General features: G+C 35.3%; 2 protein-coding genes across 10 annotated transcripts; one reads left to right on the top strand and one right to left on the bottom strand.

Annotated features, from left to right (window-relative positions):
• Positions 1–620: 620 nt before the first annotated feature.
• LOC107789717 (uncharacterized) lies at positions 621–5755 on the top strand. Of its 8 annotated transcripts, XM_075222807.1 has the most exons (5): positions 711–896; positions 1485–1561; positions 1675–1734; positions 3478–5160; positions 5248–5755. In XM_075222807.1, exons 4-5 carry the CDS (start codon positions 3507–3509, stop codon positions 5661–5663), a joined length of 2070 nt encoding a protein of 689 aa, XP_075078908.1. In that variant the 5' UTR covers positions 711–896; positions 1485–1561; positions 1675–1734; positions 3478–3506; the 3' UTR covers positions 5664–5755. The 8 variants fall into 8 exon arrangements, with proteins under 8 accessions (XP_016467059.1, XP_016467056.1, XP_075078908.1 ...); XM_016611570.2 differs by lacking the exon at positions 1675–1734 and having other exon boundaries at positions 699–896; positions 3470–5160; XM_016611571.2 differs by lacking the exon at positions 1675–1734.
• A 1641-nt stretch (positions 5756–7396) lies between these two features.
• Positions 7397–14034, bottom strand: LOC107789718 (protein SCO1 homolog 1, mitochondrial). 2 transcript variants are annotated; one of them, XM_075222806.1, is made up of 7 exons: positions 13774–14034; positions 13333–13542; positions 12188–12278; positions 11250–11369; positions 8878–8967; positions 8644–8776; positions 7397–7799 (listed from the first exon to the last, which is right to left on the bottom strand). In XM_075222806.1, the coding sequence occupies exons 1-7, from the start codon at positions 13903–13905 to the stop codon at positions 7682–7684; spliced, it is 894 nt and encodes a 297-aa protein (XP_075078907.1). In that variant the 5' UTR covers positions 13906–14034; the 3' UTR covers positions 7397–7681. The 2 variants fall into 2 exon arrangements, with proteins under 2 accessions (XP_075078907.1, XP_016467062.2); XM_016611576.2 differs by having other exon boundaries at positions 11157–11369; positions 13774–14033.
• Between the last annotated feature and the right edge of the window lie 2746 nt (positions 14035–16780).

Genomic DNA, 16780 nt, shown 5'->3' with positions numbered 1-16780 from the left:
AGTTATCTCAGTTTTTGGCTAAAGGAAAAATAAAAAAAGAAAGAACACGCTAACGTCACGTCAGTCCGGGTGAACAAAAAAGAAAACGGAGAAGGGCTATTACTGTCCCTATACTATTGTATACTCATTAGTTATTTGTACCCCGTTAAAGGGTTACGGATCGAGTCGCGCTTGGGTTCAAATCGGGTGCAAAGATGGGTAACCAAAGGACAATTAAAATAAGAAAAGAAAAGAAAAGGGGTCGAGTGTCTTAAGATTGAGCCACGTGTCCGTTTCGACTGGGTTCATTGATGAGAGAGTACATTTACGAATAACCCTAAGGGATCGTTTGGTACGTGGACAAAATAATACCGAAATTGTAACTCGATACTAATTTATACCACATAAAAGATGGAATAATATAATCCCACAACTGGTGGTATAAAGTGGGATAAGATTTAAAATTATGTTTATACCTTGTTTGATTAAAGGTACAAATTTATCTTTGAATAAATTTATACCTCCAACCAAATAATGTACAAATTTAATAGCAACTCTTATCTCACCTAACACCTCGTACCAAAAACCACAGGGATAGAAAAAGTTGAATAGTATAACGGGGTACAAATAACTATCACGTTAGTCTGGACTAACATTTAAACTTTAAGTTACATTTGTTTTAACCTTTAAACTCTTCCCGTTATATTCATGAAAATGCCAATCCAGTTTTTGCAGTCAAAAGACAGGACACAAAATTTGAACCCTATATGAGGGTGAGAGTAACACATTGCAGTATTTTCTTGATTTCTCCGCAACCCCCTTTTCACAGAGTCCTCTTCAGCTTCATCACTCATACTTCTCTTCATTTTCCTCTCAGATGAAGTAAAAATGACTCTGCTTCTGCACTCTTGATTTTGGTAAAGAGTAACCCCTTTTATTCATCCTTTTTTGTTTTGTTTTACCTGTTAATCTTTTACTCTTTTTAGCTTTTATGCTATTATTTGCATGCATTTGCTTGTGATTTTACTCTGTTTGTGCTTGATTCTGTTGACTTTAGGTCATGAACTATTCTGCTTCTGCTCCTCTATCTGCTTTCATTTTCAGACCGTAGAATATTCAAAAAGAAATGAGGTCTTATTTTATGCAAAAACAAAAAGAAAACATAGGAGCTTTTAGTTTTTTCTTTTACCTTTATACATTTTCGCTAGGAGGTTACTTACACAGACATTTTTTTCCTTCAGAATTTCTAAATTTTTTCTTTTTTTACTTTTTCTTTTTCCCGTTTCTGTAAATTTTTACCCTTTTTATTTCTTTATTTTTTCATGAAGAATGAGCTCTAAGTTAGTTATTTGGTTTGCCATTGTTTTTTGTACTTTTAGACAAAAGAAAGAAATTAATAATGTCCTTAATAATATACCTTCTCCTTGAATTGGATGATCTCTGTCAGTAGCATTTTAAATTAAGAAAATGTCTCATTACGAAAGTGATGTTTTTTTTAATAATAGTGATGTTTAGGTCAGCTTGCGCGTATATCGACTAATTCCACTGAGTACCTGCTACCTCCTACCAACACCTGTATCAGGTAACTCTATCCACTAATGCTTGGACAAAGAACTAATGTAGAAAAATAAACTGTGTTACTTGTGAAAAAATAATGATAATAAACTTTGTGCTATTTTGAACTTGGAGAGACAGAAAAAGTTGCTATTGGTAGCAAGGGATGGTCAAACAAATAGAGCCAAATGAAGATGGAAAGTAAGTTTACAAAATTGGAAAGTAAGGAGTATTTGATAGATATAACGCTTCCAAACTGCATAATAATGCTCAGTTTTTTTTGTTTTTTGAATTTTTTTATAGTGGTAAGGCTTAGGAATTAGACAAGAGGGGTTGCTCTGATGGTAAGCAACTCCCACTTCCAACCGAGAGGTTGTGAGTTCGAGTCTCCCCAAGAGCAAGGTGAGAAGTTCTTGGAGGGAAGGATGCCGGGGGTCTATTTGGAAACAGTCTCTCTACCCTAGGATAGGGGTAAGGTCTGCGTACACACTACCCTCCCCAGACCCCACTAAGTGGGATTATACTGGGTTGTTGTTGTTGTTGTTGGTAAGGTTTAGGAAGATGGGTAGAAATTACATAGTGTATTCTTTTTGTCTCTAACAGGATTTGAACCTTATCTTCCATGGTTTTTACCCACTTCATTTCACTAGGCCACACCTTTTGGTGCGTATAATAGTACTTACCCAATCTCATTTTGGCCAAGTTGCTCCGACACGGCAGTTTAGGTGCCGCACCCGTGTCGACACGACACTAGTGTGGGTGTAGGTATGAGATTCGTATCGGATCTGGTCAAGCGATTTTGGGTACTTTGACCACGACGGATGGAAAAATTTGAGACGAGATACAATTTGATTCCTGCAACCAGAACCAAAATTAGGGTAAATTTGAAGAAAATAGCATACCTTATCTAGGAAATCAATACTTTACTTATCTACAACTTGAGAACAAAAAAGAATTCCACACTTTACAAGCTAATACGTAAGTATTCCAGAAAATTTCTCATAATTTAGAGTTATTTTTATATTTTTATTTCTCATAATGTTTATATTTTTATTTTTTTGAATTATTTTAAGCCGGATCCCCGCACCCGTATCGGTACTAGGATCCATATCCCCGAGTCTTAGAATTTACATCTCGAAGAATCTGACCTCTTGATTCGCTCCCGTGTCCGAGCAACTTAGCATTTCGGGTATAGCTCACATCAAGCATAATAAGGTTTTACATACTATCCTCTTGTTTGTTTATGTATGTGACTCTGTGTGCGCGGTTGTGTGAAAGGGATTTACTGATAGAAGTGTGAAAAAAGCCATTTTACTCGTACTTTCATACTGATGTCTTAATTAGATCTCATCTACAAAAGTTACGGTATTGTTTATGGCTTATGCTAATCTGTTGTATGCTTCTAGTGTCAATCTGTTATGCCACTAGACATTGTCTTTGGAGATTTTCTTAAACTTTTTCTCACATTAGCCTTCTTTTGCTGAGAAAAAGGTAAATAACACAATGAAAATGTAGTGTCAATTTTCCGTTTTGTGCTCTGCCCTTTTTCGTATTTAATGAGGTAGAACATTCATGAAAATTTCTTCCAATTTAGACAAAAATTGTTGAACCAATGATATAGTCTTCCTTTGGAGTATTAACGTAACCCCATGTATTTTTTTTAAATTTTTTAATGATGCCATGCTTCAGATTAAATTGGCACTTGCATTTTTCATTAGGATCAGGATTGATATTTGTTGCGTTTTCTGCACCACATTAAGTAAATAGGAATGAAGGGAGTTCGCTATTCACTTGGAACAAACTGTGTGGTTTATTTGGTCATTGTTTAACTAATATCAAGGGTCCTTATAAACTTTACACATTTATGGAATGGAAGTTATGTGTACTCTTCTGTTTTCACATTTTTAAGGAAGTCTTAACAACTCATGGATCATAGTTTTGCAGTTGAAAAACAGTCAATATAAATGTGAGATATGACTCAAGATCAAATTGATGTTCGTCAACATGGTGTAGCAGTTGATCAGAAGAAGCAAAAAATCAAGTGCAACTATTGTCATAAAGTTGTTTCTGGGTTTACCCGGCTTAAATACCACTTAGGAGGCGTTCGAGGAGATGTCACTCCTTGCTTGGAGGCTCCTACACTTGTCAAAGAAGCAATGAAAGCCGAGCTGCATGAGAAGAAAAACGGCAATTTGATCAAGGAGGTTGAGCAGCTTTACCACCCAAATCTTCCGTTGAAGCGGAACTGGTGCCCCCGAGAAGGTGATGGTGAACCAAATAAGACAGATCTCACTCAGTGTTCTGAAAATGGAAGTAAAAAGCATAATAGAGTGAATTCAAAAGTAGCTGGTAGTTCTGTTGTAGATTCATCCTCACGAGAGATTTCGAGATCTATAGGGAGATTTTTTTATGAAGAAGGAATTGACTTTGACGCTATTAGATCACCTAGCTTCCGGAAGATGGTAAAAGCCACCCTTAGTCCTGGGAAGACAATAATATTCCCAAGTTGTCACGAGTTGAAAGGGCGGATCCTTCAGGACGCAGTGGAAGAGATGCAACAATATGCAACGAAGATAAGAAATTCATGGGCAAGTACAGGATGTAGCATCTTGCTAGACGGATGGGTAGATTCAAAGGGTCGAAATCTGATTAATATCCTAGTTTACTGCCCAAGAGGCACCATTTACCTTCGGTCATCAGATATCTCATCTATCAATAACAATGTTGATGCCATGCAAGTGTTCTTCGAGGAAGTTATTGAGGAAGTTGGAGTTGAAAATGTGGTCCAAATAGTTGCATACTCGACAGCTGCTGCCTGCATGATGGAAGCAGGCAAGAAACTAATGGAAAAACTTAAGACAGTTTTTTGGACAGTAGATGCTTCTCATTGCATGGAACTTATGTTACAGAAATTCACAGCGATAGACACGATACAACAAGTTCTGGAGAAGGCAAAATCTCTGACACAATTTATTTACAGCAATGCTACACTCCTAAAGCTTCTGAGAGATGCTTGTCCTGATGAGCTAGTAAGCCCTTCAAAGATAAGGTCGATTGTGCCCTTCATGACTCTTGAGAACATTGTATCACAGAAAGAACACTTGATTAGGATGTTTCAGTCTTCTGATTCGAATTTGGCTTCCACAAGTGAGGGTAAAAGAATGTCAGAAATGGTCAAAGATGAATCCTTTTGGACTGAGGCTTTGATGGCTGTGAAGGCAACCATTCCCCTTGTGGAAATTATAAAATTGCTAAATAGTACTAATAAGCCACTAGTTGGTTTTATATATGACACAATAGATCAAGCTAAAGAGACAATCAAAAAGGAATTCAAAGAGAAGAAATCCCATTATGCAAGATTTTGGAAAGCCATAGATGACGTGTGGGATGAATACCTCCACAGTCATCTCCATGCTTCGGGTTACTTTTTGAACCCAAGCCTCTTTTATTCAAGTGACTTCTACACTGATGTGGAAGTTTCCTGTGGCCTTTGTTACTGTGTTGTTCGCATGACAGAAGATCGTCATATACAGGATAAGATCACGCTGCAAATTGATGAGTATCGCATGGGGAGGGGCACATTTCATTTTGGTAGCTTCAAAGAGAAGTTATCAAATATTTCCCCAGGTTTGTATGATTTTGCACTTTTTTTGTGCTATTTTTATCTTTCTCTGTAATTCGTTATGTTAACCTGGAAGTCATGGATGGCTGCAGCAATTTGGTGGTCACAATATGGTGGTCATTGTCCCGAACTGCAAAGGCTTGCTGTTCGAATCCTTAGTCAGACGTGCAATGGTGCTTCACATTATAGGCTAAAAAGGAGCTTGGTTGAGAAATTATTTACACAAGGGAGGAATCTGATAGAGCAGCAGAGGATGCGTGATTTGGTATTTGTCCATTGTAATTTGCAATTACAAGCTTTTGATCCAGAAGGAAGGAATGACATTACAGATGATGTCATTGATCCCATGGATGAGTGGATAGTTGGGAAAGGGCCTAATTTGATGTCTGAAAACACTGAACTGACATGGAAGAATTTAGACTTGGGAAGCAGAAAAGGTAATGGAAATTTTTGTGTGGAAGAACCTATTATTCATGTAAAGGAGGAAGAGGCAGATAATTGTATATAGAGTAGTAAATGTAAAGTGAAGTGACAATGAATCTTTCTTATGCTGAATTATGTTTACCTTTATTAATACAATGATATTTTGTTCTAGCTCTATGCTACCATACAGTGGCGGGTTAGAAATCTCCCCAAGGTTGTTCAAATTTGAAAGAAGTGAAAAACATTTCGGACAAAGAGTGTTCAATATGTGTATATACATCTAAAACGTAATATTTTACCTATATACACAATATAATTTTTCGACGAATTAACCACCCTTCTGTCCATGTGGCTTCGCCTCTGCTTCCATATGCTATGTTGTTTTGACTTCTAGCAACGGCATGATCTTCCACGTCTGGAGAGAGGCAAACCATCTAGACTTGCTATTTACTTCTATAAGACAGGAGATTTATCCAAGTCTTCTTCCTAATAAGGATTTTTTAACCTACTATGTGAAGACCTCGTAAGCGATGAAAGAACATGAAACCATTCTGTTTCAATAGAGGCACGAGAAACAGCTGGGTGTAATGAAGTAGGTAAAGTGGTTGGATTTTGCGAGATGTTCCAATCACTGCTGGATGTGATTCCAAGAGTCGACGAATGAATACCACACATAAGAGTCAAGACCAAGCTCCAATATAAAATGTTTAACCCATCCATTCTGGATCGACCGAATTGGTACGGGACGAGTAGGCAGGGTACGACGAAGCCAGCAGGGTGTGCAGATTTTCTTGCAAATGAAGATCACAAACATGAAGAAGATTTGCTAATATGGGATGATGCAATCAAGGATGTGGAGTTTTTGCTCCTGCCAGATTTAATCAATGTAGCTTATGAATGATTTTAGTATTTCTCTAATATTTTCCAACGTACCACAAAAATGGCATGACCTTGAAAGGAACTTAAGGTGGTCTCTCTAGGTGAGAGAAACCAACCATTATGAAGCTCTAAAGGTGATTGTCTTGGCTAGACGTAGAACTTCTAGTACATATTGATTATTATCATTTGAATTTTAAAAGGCTAACCAGAACTACTTCATTGTACCAAACTGCTGCGTGTTTTTACATAAATAGCCGACCATATTAATTGTTTACTTTTTCTAGCCATGTACATTGATTATATACAATTATACATATTTAATATATAAATTATGCATATAATATACATTCGTCGGCTATTTTTAGTTTAAGTAGTAGGGTGGACGGCTATTTGGGTTTTGTGAGCTTCGTAAAGCATAGTCAGTTTTTGGGTTTCAAATCCGATAATGATGATACTGCTTTCTAACAATACCTTTCTTTTGGTCTCTTAGTAAGAGCTTAGCTCGTAATGTCTGAGTTAAGTGCACGTCAAAAATTCAAACCCTACCACAAACAAAAGCAGTTAATTTAAATAGACAAGAATGTAGGAATAAGCTCACTATCCATCGAGTTTCGACCGCTTCGTATTTATGTAGAGAACGGTATCGCCGTTGGCTCATTATCTTTCAAACACTGCGCCAACTAGCCTCGACCATTTTTCGATCTTCAAGACAATTTATAATAAATTACCTGTTTCCTTCCAAGAAATAGTGTAATACGTTTCATACCCAACAATTTACGAGAGAATTCTCTCAGTTTCATTATATCATAATAATTTCATATCCTTGCATTTAGGGCGGAAAAGCTGAATAAGTAATCATAAGCATTTGTATTTCAGACGCAAGTATAAACACAAAGAGCTCAAGTATAAACACAACTCAACTTTTTGTGAGCTGCAAAATGAATGGTAAAATTCAACCTTATATTATTGAAGACAACAACGTTTACTTAGTTGCCAAGGTTTAATGTCAGTAGAACTGTAACGAATACCATTCCTAATTCAGGATTGCAGTATACCATCAAACTGCAACAGTTTTCTTCAAATTCTGAAGTTGAATGTCATGTTTTTTCAAATATCATATAAGCTTTAAAGTAACTCAAAATCTCTCTGATGTATTCACGACAAATATTCCGCCAAATGCAATACTTAATGCTCAAGCAACAGTGTAGAACCTTCCGCGAGTATTTATGCCTTGACTCGATTGTATTGCTTTATCTCATTAATTATGCCATCAGTAAGCATGTCGACGTCATTATTCTTTCCGAAAAACTTCACAAATTCCATCTTAGGATCCATAAGATACCTGCACATTTTATTATCAATCTCATCAAAACTCATGTGTTAAAGTAACATAACCTTTTCAATGGACGAATAAGCCAAAACATTTTAGAGAGATATCATTAAGCATTCAAGATTTAGGAGAGACGGATAATCTTAAAGCATGCTCAATCAGAATGACCTAAATGGATAAGGAGAAAACAATATTTGCCACTAAACAGAAATGCAGATTACCATCGATAGAGCTTAAATTACATCTCTAGTCATCTGGACTACTCGATGCTTGGATGGAATATTTTTGTATTGTTTATTAAACCAATTTCATCATTTATGAACTGGTTTCTGGTTAATATGTAAAATACAGATAGTTTTCATGAATTAATGACCAAAAATGATTCCAACAAACTTATAATTTGTTAGTCGATTAGAACTGCTAATTCATTAGTCAATCATGTTCTAGTCATTTATCCAAATGGCAAGATCAGTTTAGTTAATAAAACACTAAACAGATTATGATAAATGATCAAATTTGGGCATAAATGGTTCTCTAACAAAGGCGATTCCATACCCAAGGCTCGAACCTGAGACCTCTGGTTAAGGAAGAACGAGTACTTATCATTCCACGACAAGGTCTTTCATCAGTAAATATCCAACTCCATAAGACTTTGTTCATGCACAGGTGCACTCTTGATGTGATCAAATGGCAATTAGGTAGCTAAAACCACTATAAGTAATGGTTTTCAGATTGATGATACATGACGGGAAAAAAATCAACGTGTGCTTGTATTGATAAAGGTTGTAGATATTGAAATTGAGAGGCAATTAAAACTGACAGGTAGCAATCACAGCTAGGATCAAGTAACACATACATGACTATTGAGTGATCAACAAGGTAATCTGAGCCTTCTTCTTCTGTCTTCATATAGTAAACCCGATAAGCACGTGCCGTTTTCTTTATCTCTTCTGGGGTACCAGTGAGGCCAATCAAGTTTGGGTGAAACTCTAAACATTGAGTACAAAATTGTCAGTTGCAGCGTTACAAGTATATTTACAAGTATATCTAATCAATGCACGAGACATAATCAGTTCAACCTGAAACGCACCTTTAACATATTCATGTACTTGCTCAACCGTATCTCTTTCAGGATCAACTGAGATAAACACAGGTATTACTTGAATTCCTGACTTCTCTTCTGCATATTGAGTATATTTACGAATTAGGAGATTAACATATCTCTATATGCTTAAAATTAAAAGGAAAAAGACATCATGACAGCTAATCACTACTCCGCCTCTGTCCCAATTTATGTGATGCACTTTCTTTTTAAATTTGTGTCTTTCTATATTTAGAAACAATTTAAATTTAAGCTTCCTATTTTACTTTCGGAAAAGGGCCTAAAATCCCCTTTAATATATGAAATAGGACAGGCTAGCCCTCCGTTAAAAGTTGGTCTCTATTCTGCCCTTGTCGTCAACAAATGGGCTCGTATATGCCCTTCATCACTAACGGGAGACTCATAAAGCCACGTGGAATATATGTGAGGGCAAGTTAGACCTAATTCGAATTGTACAGGGGCATATATGAGTCAGTTATAATAGTCATTTCTCAAACACTTCACAACTCCATATCAGTTTACTTAGACACCTATTTGACAACACCAAACTAATTATCACAGCAAATAAACTAAGTTGTAGACACAAACATTCAAATGAACGGTAGTGACTTCATTAAATCCTAGTAGCTCAAAGGGGTCGAATCATAACAAAAGACAATATCGGAATGTTCTAGTAGATCAAAGGGGTCGAATAGGAGGTGTCATTACGGACTTACTGCCAATTATTTCATGGCATGGACACCTTTAAATGCTGGGAGAAGGTTTTTCAAGTGTCCGAAGCATGAGGTAAGCAAATTTTTTGATGGGTTCTTTTAATCATTCCAATTTGCTTGTAAATTTGTGTTATTTATTTTTGGTTTTTAGGATGAAAAATATTCCTATTGGGAATGGCAAGATGAAGAGCTTCCTCCTAGAGTTTTAAATCTCATATGCAGTTTAAAGAAGGAAAAAGAAGCTCTAATCCGTAAAAGAAATGCTCTCTAAAGGAAAATTTGATCTTGAGAATGTTATGATGCTCGTCGATTATGGAGGAATAGAAGTCTTGGAATTGGAAAGAAATGTTCTAATGAAGAAAGTGACCGATTTAGAGTACTCAGTTGTGCTTGATGCTAAATTTAGGAAGAAGATGTGGATTTTAATGTGTGTGATATTGGGATGTCTTGTTATGTTCTTTGGATCAGTAAGAAATGATATGTAATGTTCATGTTATTGTGGCTTAATTGTTGTCTTTTATTATATAATGAAGCTTTATGTTTTTGTACAAGGATTTAATGAAGTCATTGCCGTTCATTTGTTGTGTCTATGACTGAGTTTATTTGCTATGATAATTAGTTTGGTGTTGTCAAATAGGTGTCTAAGTAAACTAATATGGAGTTGTGAAGTGTCTAAGAAATGACTATTATAACTGACTCATATATGCCCCTGTACAATTCGAACTAGGTCTAACTTGCCCTCACATATATTCCACGTGGCTTTATGAGTCTCCCATTAGTGATGGAGGGCATATACGAGCCCATTTGTTGATGACAAGGACAGAATAGAGACCAACTTTTAACGGAGGGCTAGCCTGTCCTATTTCATATAGTAAAAGGGCATTTTAGGCCCTTTTCCGTTTTACTTTTAATGAGATGATTTATAGCCACAAAAATTACTGACTTGTTTTAGACCACAAGCTTCAAAAGTCTTTCTTTACAATCAAAGTTTATCACATAAGAGAGTATAAATTAATGGGCTTTTCTGTCGCAACAAAAAAATTGGAACTATACAGCCACTAGTTGCCTTTTTGATTTGTTAAAATAGTCAGTAGCTGTGGCATTGTAGTCTGCTACGACATTAGCTTACATTTTCTCCCGTAGGTAGCAGAATGAACATCTCCTTTAGGAGAACACTAAAACCACTTTGAACATTTTCATGCACAACATGAAATTACAATTGAAGCAAGGAAAAAGTTTAATTGTTTGAGTTCATTCAATTCATGCTCATAGTTCACATGGTACTTATTATGCACGATCAGCTTTTCTTCACTGAATCAACATTTGGCAATCAGAAGGTCCTTTTAGTTCTGTTATTATTACCTCCCTTTGACCAAACAAATTGGGAATCAAGACTGGATTAAAACTTGGAAAATCAGACATTAACTTGAAAGGTGAGAGGAAGAACAAATATAAAACAGAAAGACAAAAATGTGGTTGACGAAATGACCAATCACGATAATCATGAGAAACTTCATCGACTTTGGGCACAGAGCTATAATGAAAAAGGCTCACTAATTTTATCAACTGCAGCAGCGAGTTTTTGTAGCTCATCTGGGCATATATCTGGACAGTGAGTGAAACCAAAATATACAACAGTCCACTTGCCAAAGAAGTCTTTCTCAGTTACTGGTTTTCCGTTATGGTCAATGAGACTAAATGGACCACCAATGGCTGCTTTTCCCGCAGAAGGTCCTTGCTTTACGGAAGTTGAGGCAGTGGTGATATCTGTAACAAGTAACAAGCTTAATTAGCAAACTAGAATGGTAGGAAATCAGAGAGCAAGAACACATATTGAAGCCTACTTAAAAACCCAAAATTTCATAAAATGAGTATCTAAACCTCAGTGGTTTGTTCCATTAAACAGAGATACTTTTGTGTGTAAGTTAACTGTAAGAAGAAAACTATGGTGATAGTTTCAATAAATTTAAAACAGAAGGCCATTTAACAGTGTTTTCGTGATACCAACACAAAGCCACACTATTGAAAATGCACGCACTTGCTCTACCAAATGAAGAGAAAGGAAAAACCACACCACCATATTTCTATGCAAAACCTAACTTCCTGAATAACACTTTCTAGCATGCGTTTTTTTCCCTTCTAAAAAGGCACAAGAATTCAGTAGTGGACCAACAAACAAGCATAATCAGAGGTTTAGCAGTAGAAACCTTCATACTAATGATATGGGCAGATGCCAAAGAAACAAGCAGAAAAGGAACACGCAGAAGATTTTTGATATCCATTATGCAATTACGGACTCTGCATTCTAACGTATCTGCTTGCGCGCACACACACACACACAAAAAAAAAACCATTGTAGCACTATACTCAGAGTCAGGCAGTGCTACAACCTGAAAACCTAAATGCATACATGCTGACAGGTAACTAGCAGCCTAATCGGACACGTGGTGTTATAAATATTAATCCTCCTCCACAGTACCTTCAAACCCGAAGTCTAATGAGCCAAACAAAAAACAGTGTTTTATGTGATTAGCAAACCACAGTTTCTTTTCCTAAAACTAATACAACTCACCATAGTAATCTACCTTCAATATGCCGTTTCTTTTCCCTGTCATAATAGTAAACCAATCCTGCTCCAGTGCAAACAAGCAGAAAGAAGCTCATCCATGACACAGGCTGCACATGTCAATTAATTACTTATCAATTGCAGGCTCTACGAAACAACAAAAATGAAAAAAATTTACACCCAACTATAAACAGATGATGCTGCATTAGCATTCATAGTATTTTCCCGTCAAGAATCTAGCAACTCCAAAGCAGAACAGAAAACTGGAACTCTCAATCACACAAATTAAGCAAACAGCTTATACCCAAGCTACAAGCTCAATACCCAATTAATTCCAGCAAATAAAAGCAGCCCCATATGATCAAACCTACCTTTTACTAGAACATACACATAAATGTAGCCATACTATAAACAGTTGAAGTTGCATAAGCAGTCATACTATTTTTCCATACAAAATGTAACCATTATAAACAGAAATGAAAAGCTTTTACACCTTACTATAAATAGTTGAACTGTTTTCCCGTCAAGAATGCAGCTATTGGAAAGCAGAACAGAAAATTCGAAACCATCGATCCCACAAATTACGGAAAAACTCTGCAGCTTATACCTGAGCTACAAGCTCGATATAAATACAGGAAAAAAATAGTAGCCCCATATAATTAAATATACTTTTTACTAAAAGATACACATAAATGTACTCCCAATGCACGTGTTAGGCAGCAGGTTTTCACAACACACTATCTTCGACTCGCTATACATACATAAATTACATGCATATACTGACAATTTCTATTCAAAATATCATTTTGATACTAATTTCAAATATTTTATATTAATACTAAATTTGCACCCACAGTCAGCGTAGGAGTAGTGGCAGAGTGGATCCAAGATTTAAACTCTATGGGTTCAACACTTAAGGTTCTTAGCAATGAACCTGTACATTTTTAAAGTTAAGGGTTCAGACCTACTATTTATAGCAATTTTAGTGAATTTTACATTCCACGTCGAATGTATTGGGTTCAGAAGAACAAGGTGCTATAAGGCTGCATCTGCCTCCGAGTAGTGGGTGCAGTCACATTCCTCACCACAGACTTAAAATTCTGAATCTGCCTGTAAAAAAATGCAGTATATCTCTCAGTGAATAAAAAAGAGAAAGAAACTTACACTGCCCCGAATAGACTTTCCCTGTTCAGAAGTCTTCTGAGAACCACCAGAACTTTCACTCTTTCCAGAATTAGCTCCAGAGGAGGATCCACTGGACCCAGAACTTGATTGATTAACAGAATTAGAGGTGCAAAGAAACCTGTAACAATTCAATCCACTCCCCAATCGACCCGAACGCATAGCCTGTAATCCAAGATTCCGCAACCCCACCTAACAAAAGATAAAAAATTTTAGCCCCATTAATCAAACTCTATAAAAACTCAATCTTCAAGTATACAAACAAAGACTGTACAAAGATACCCAAATAATAAACAAAAAAGATTACTTTTTTTCAGCCCAATAATCTGAAACTAGAAAAAAAAAAGTTGAAAACTTTCAGCATAATACCCAAAATTAAACAAAAAAGATTACTTTGAGATTAGAAAAAAGTTGAAAACTTACTAATGGAGAAAGGGGTAGGGGTTTGGTGCGGGAGAGAGCATTTGAAAGGCTGTGAAATGAAGGTTTTGTTGAAGAAATGGAGTGATACAGAAAATAGCGAATTTGTTGATTTCTTGATATTGCTTTCGCCATTGCTATGTTAATTGTTGTGAGAAATCACAGAGAGTGAGAGATTGTTGAATCTTGGAAAGAGGTCAAAAACCCTACCAAAACCACAGAACAAATTTTCTTTTTCTCTTTATTTTTCCTATTTTATTTTATTTATTTGATTGTTTCTTCTTCTTATTTGTCTCTTTTTTTTATAAAAACATTTTTTACATCTTTTTCTTGTTGCAAACGAGTGTATGTTCATGCCCAACTTTTATATGTGGTTCTTTATATCTAATTTTGTGTATATATGTATCATTAATGCGTTTAAATTTATTGTGAACGGTAATTTATTTTATTTTCTATGTTATTAGTATCACTTTTTATGAACGTTTTTATATTTTATCTTCCAGCTTATTTGGATGGTTGTTACACATCGTTTCATAATGTATCGTATAGTATTGTACTGTATCGTTTGATGAATACAATATTTGGATAGATTGTATAACATGTCGTTGTTTCATGATATCACGCACTAGCCAGTGACGGATCCAGAATTTTCATCAAGGGGTATCAAAATATAAATAATTAGATGATGGATTATTATATGCAGCGGAAGCAATCCCAGTATCAAAATCACATGTAATTTAGACAACTAGTATAAACGGGATTTCACGGGTTACCTCTTGAAGCGTGAACATATCTCTTCTACCACGTGAGCCTTCAGTTCCATAACTTCTCAATGGAATCTCCATCACCCGCACAATCGTGATCCTCGAACGTTCCACGGTCTTCTACTGTGTTACCCAAATAATACCCGAAAATAGCAATTTCGTGTGGGCGAAATTTCTAGGAAAACTTGGCTGAAAATTTCAGCCACCATGTACTCATCCCTCTAGGTGGAAAACCTTATGTATTTATAGCACAAGTTTTAAGGGTTAAGACCCTTTTCCAAAACCTGTTAGGTTTTCTTTTCCACCAGAAAAAAGATTCCTTTATTTCCTATTATTTAGGCACAGTAGGGACCACAGAATTTAATTAACAAGGCTTCCAATTATGGAATTAATTTGTAATTTTCGAAATTAATATCCACCATAATTAATTACGAATTATTCCACTAAAAATTCGTAATTACACTCCTTATTCAATTTCGAAATTCATCCATTAAATCTTATTTAACTCCCCATGTTAAGATTCAGATACGAATCAATTAAATTAAATTACTGACGATTTAATTTATTGATTATTTCCTTTAGACTTTCGCTTAACTTATTTCATGTGTCGGATACAAAATTCACCGGCCGGGTTTACACATGAAAACTTATAAGCTTTCATAAAGGTATATCATCAATCTCTAAACTGAGACATGGATTCCATCAACTAACTATTACTTCGCCAATGTATATTATTATTATCCAATTTACCAGGCATATTGACCCACGAAAGAATCTCGCCTTTTAATAAATCAAAACAATAATAATATACACAGCTAATAATAATTATATCAAGATTAAGAGTATAAGTACATTTAATGGCTAGAGAGTTTATTTTATTAAGTCAGTATAAAATACTTATCTTTACCTGGTCCGTTCAATACATACAAAATGTACTAGCACAAGAAGTTGGAATGAAACCATTCCCATAATCAAGATTAATTATATTTAATCTTGTGCTACAATCATTCCTGATGGTTTGTCCAATTCCATCATTAGATTGTGAACTCAAACTTTATACTTATAAGAACCGATGATTTAATCTTCCGTGTATAAGCTAAACTCTATACACTAAATCATCTACTATATAAGCAAAGGATACAGACTATTATATGATCTATTTAAAACTTTATTAAAACTGAATAAACAATTATTTCATAATAAATACTATATCTAAACCAAACTCATGGTTAATAGTATATATCCCAACATTAGATGCATCGAAAAATTAAGGGGAGTCAACGTATAGTAAATATACATAAGATAAAAAAATTTATCTCGCAAAATAGTGTAATTTTCCGGTGAAGGGGTGTCGCTTGACACCCCTTGCTTTAATGTGGCTCCGCCACTGGCACTAGCAATATGAAGAATAAACTTACAATACTATAAAAAAAATATATGATACGGGGTAAATTTATTATATATAAGGGTAGGGTAAATGATAAAATAAAATTATTTAATAATAATAAAGTGTAAGATGAGAGAAAAAGACAAGATAACGAAGCAACCACACCAAATCGGTAGAATTCGTCCTTACGTAACGACGGATTTAATGTATGATACAATAAAATTTAAGTAACAACCAAAATAAACATCGTATTTAAAGTAACAATGTGATACAATACAATAGGTAACAACCATCTAAACAAGCTTGGGTGACTCGACATCTATAGATATATTTGCGGAATATAAAAGTTAAACTCTATAATAAGTAATTAAAAGTTATTTTTATGCATAATATTGAGCAATGACAAAAAAGTTAGTTTTTCTGTTATAAAACAAATAAAGTTGATGCAAGCAGTTACTCAGATACAAGGATGATCAGCATAATACATACTTTGAGCCTGAAGAAATTGCAAAAGTGTTTGTGAACTTCTAAAGACAACTAACTATTAGGCAATGGAGGAGATCTTAGAATTCTGGCTTATGAGGTTTTTTTTGAAGAGTGGACATACACTTCCAGTGCAGGAACAATTACTACTAATGCAAGGTTATTCTGAAAGGAATATTAAAGATGCATGTTCAAACTTCAAAATATGTAGCAATAAAAGTCCATGCCTGATTTCTTGTTGTACAAATGCATTTCAAAGATGTTGGCAGAAGATACTCAAGCAACTTTGTCAAGGGAAGATCATTAGTGCACAATGTCCTCGTGAGACATGACCTTCTAGGCACTACAACAGGAAGAAAACCCCGAGATATATGAT

Source organism: Nicotiana tabacum, chromosome 10, assembly GCF_000715075.1.
Source record: "Nicotiana tabacum cultivar K326 chromosome 10, ASM71507v2, whole genome shotgun sequence".
Taxonomy (NCBI): Eukaryota; Viridiplantae; Streptophyta; class Magnoliopsida; order Solanales; family Solanaceae; genus Nicotiana; species Nicotiana tabacum.
The sequence above is the reverse complement of the archived record's forward strand: the minus strand, read 5'-3'. Positions and strand labels throughout refer to the sequence as shown.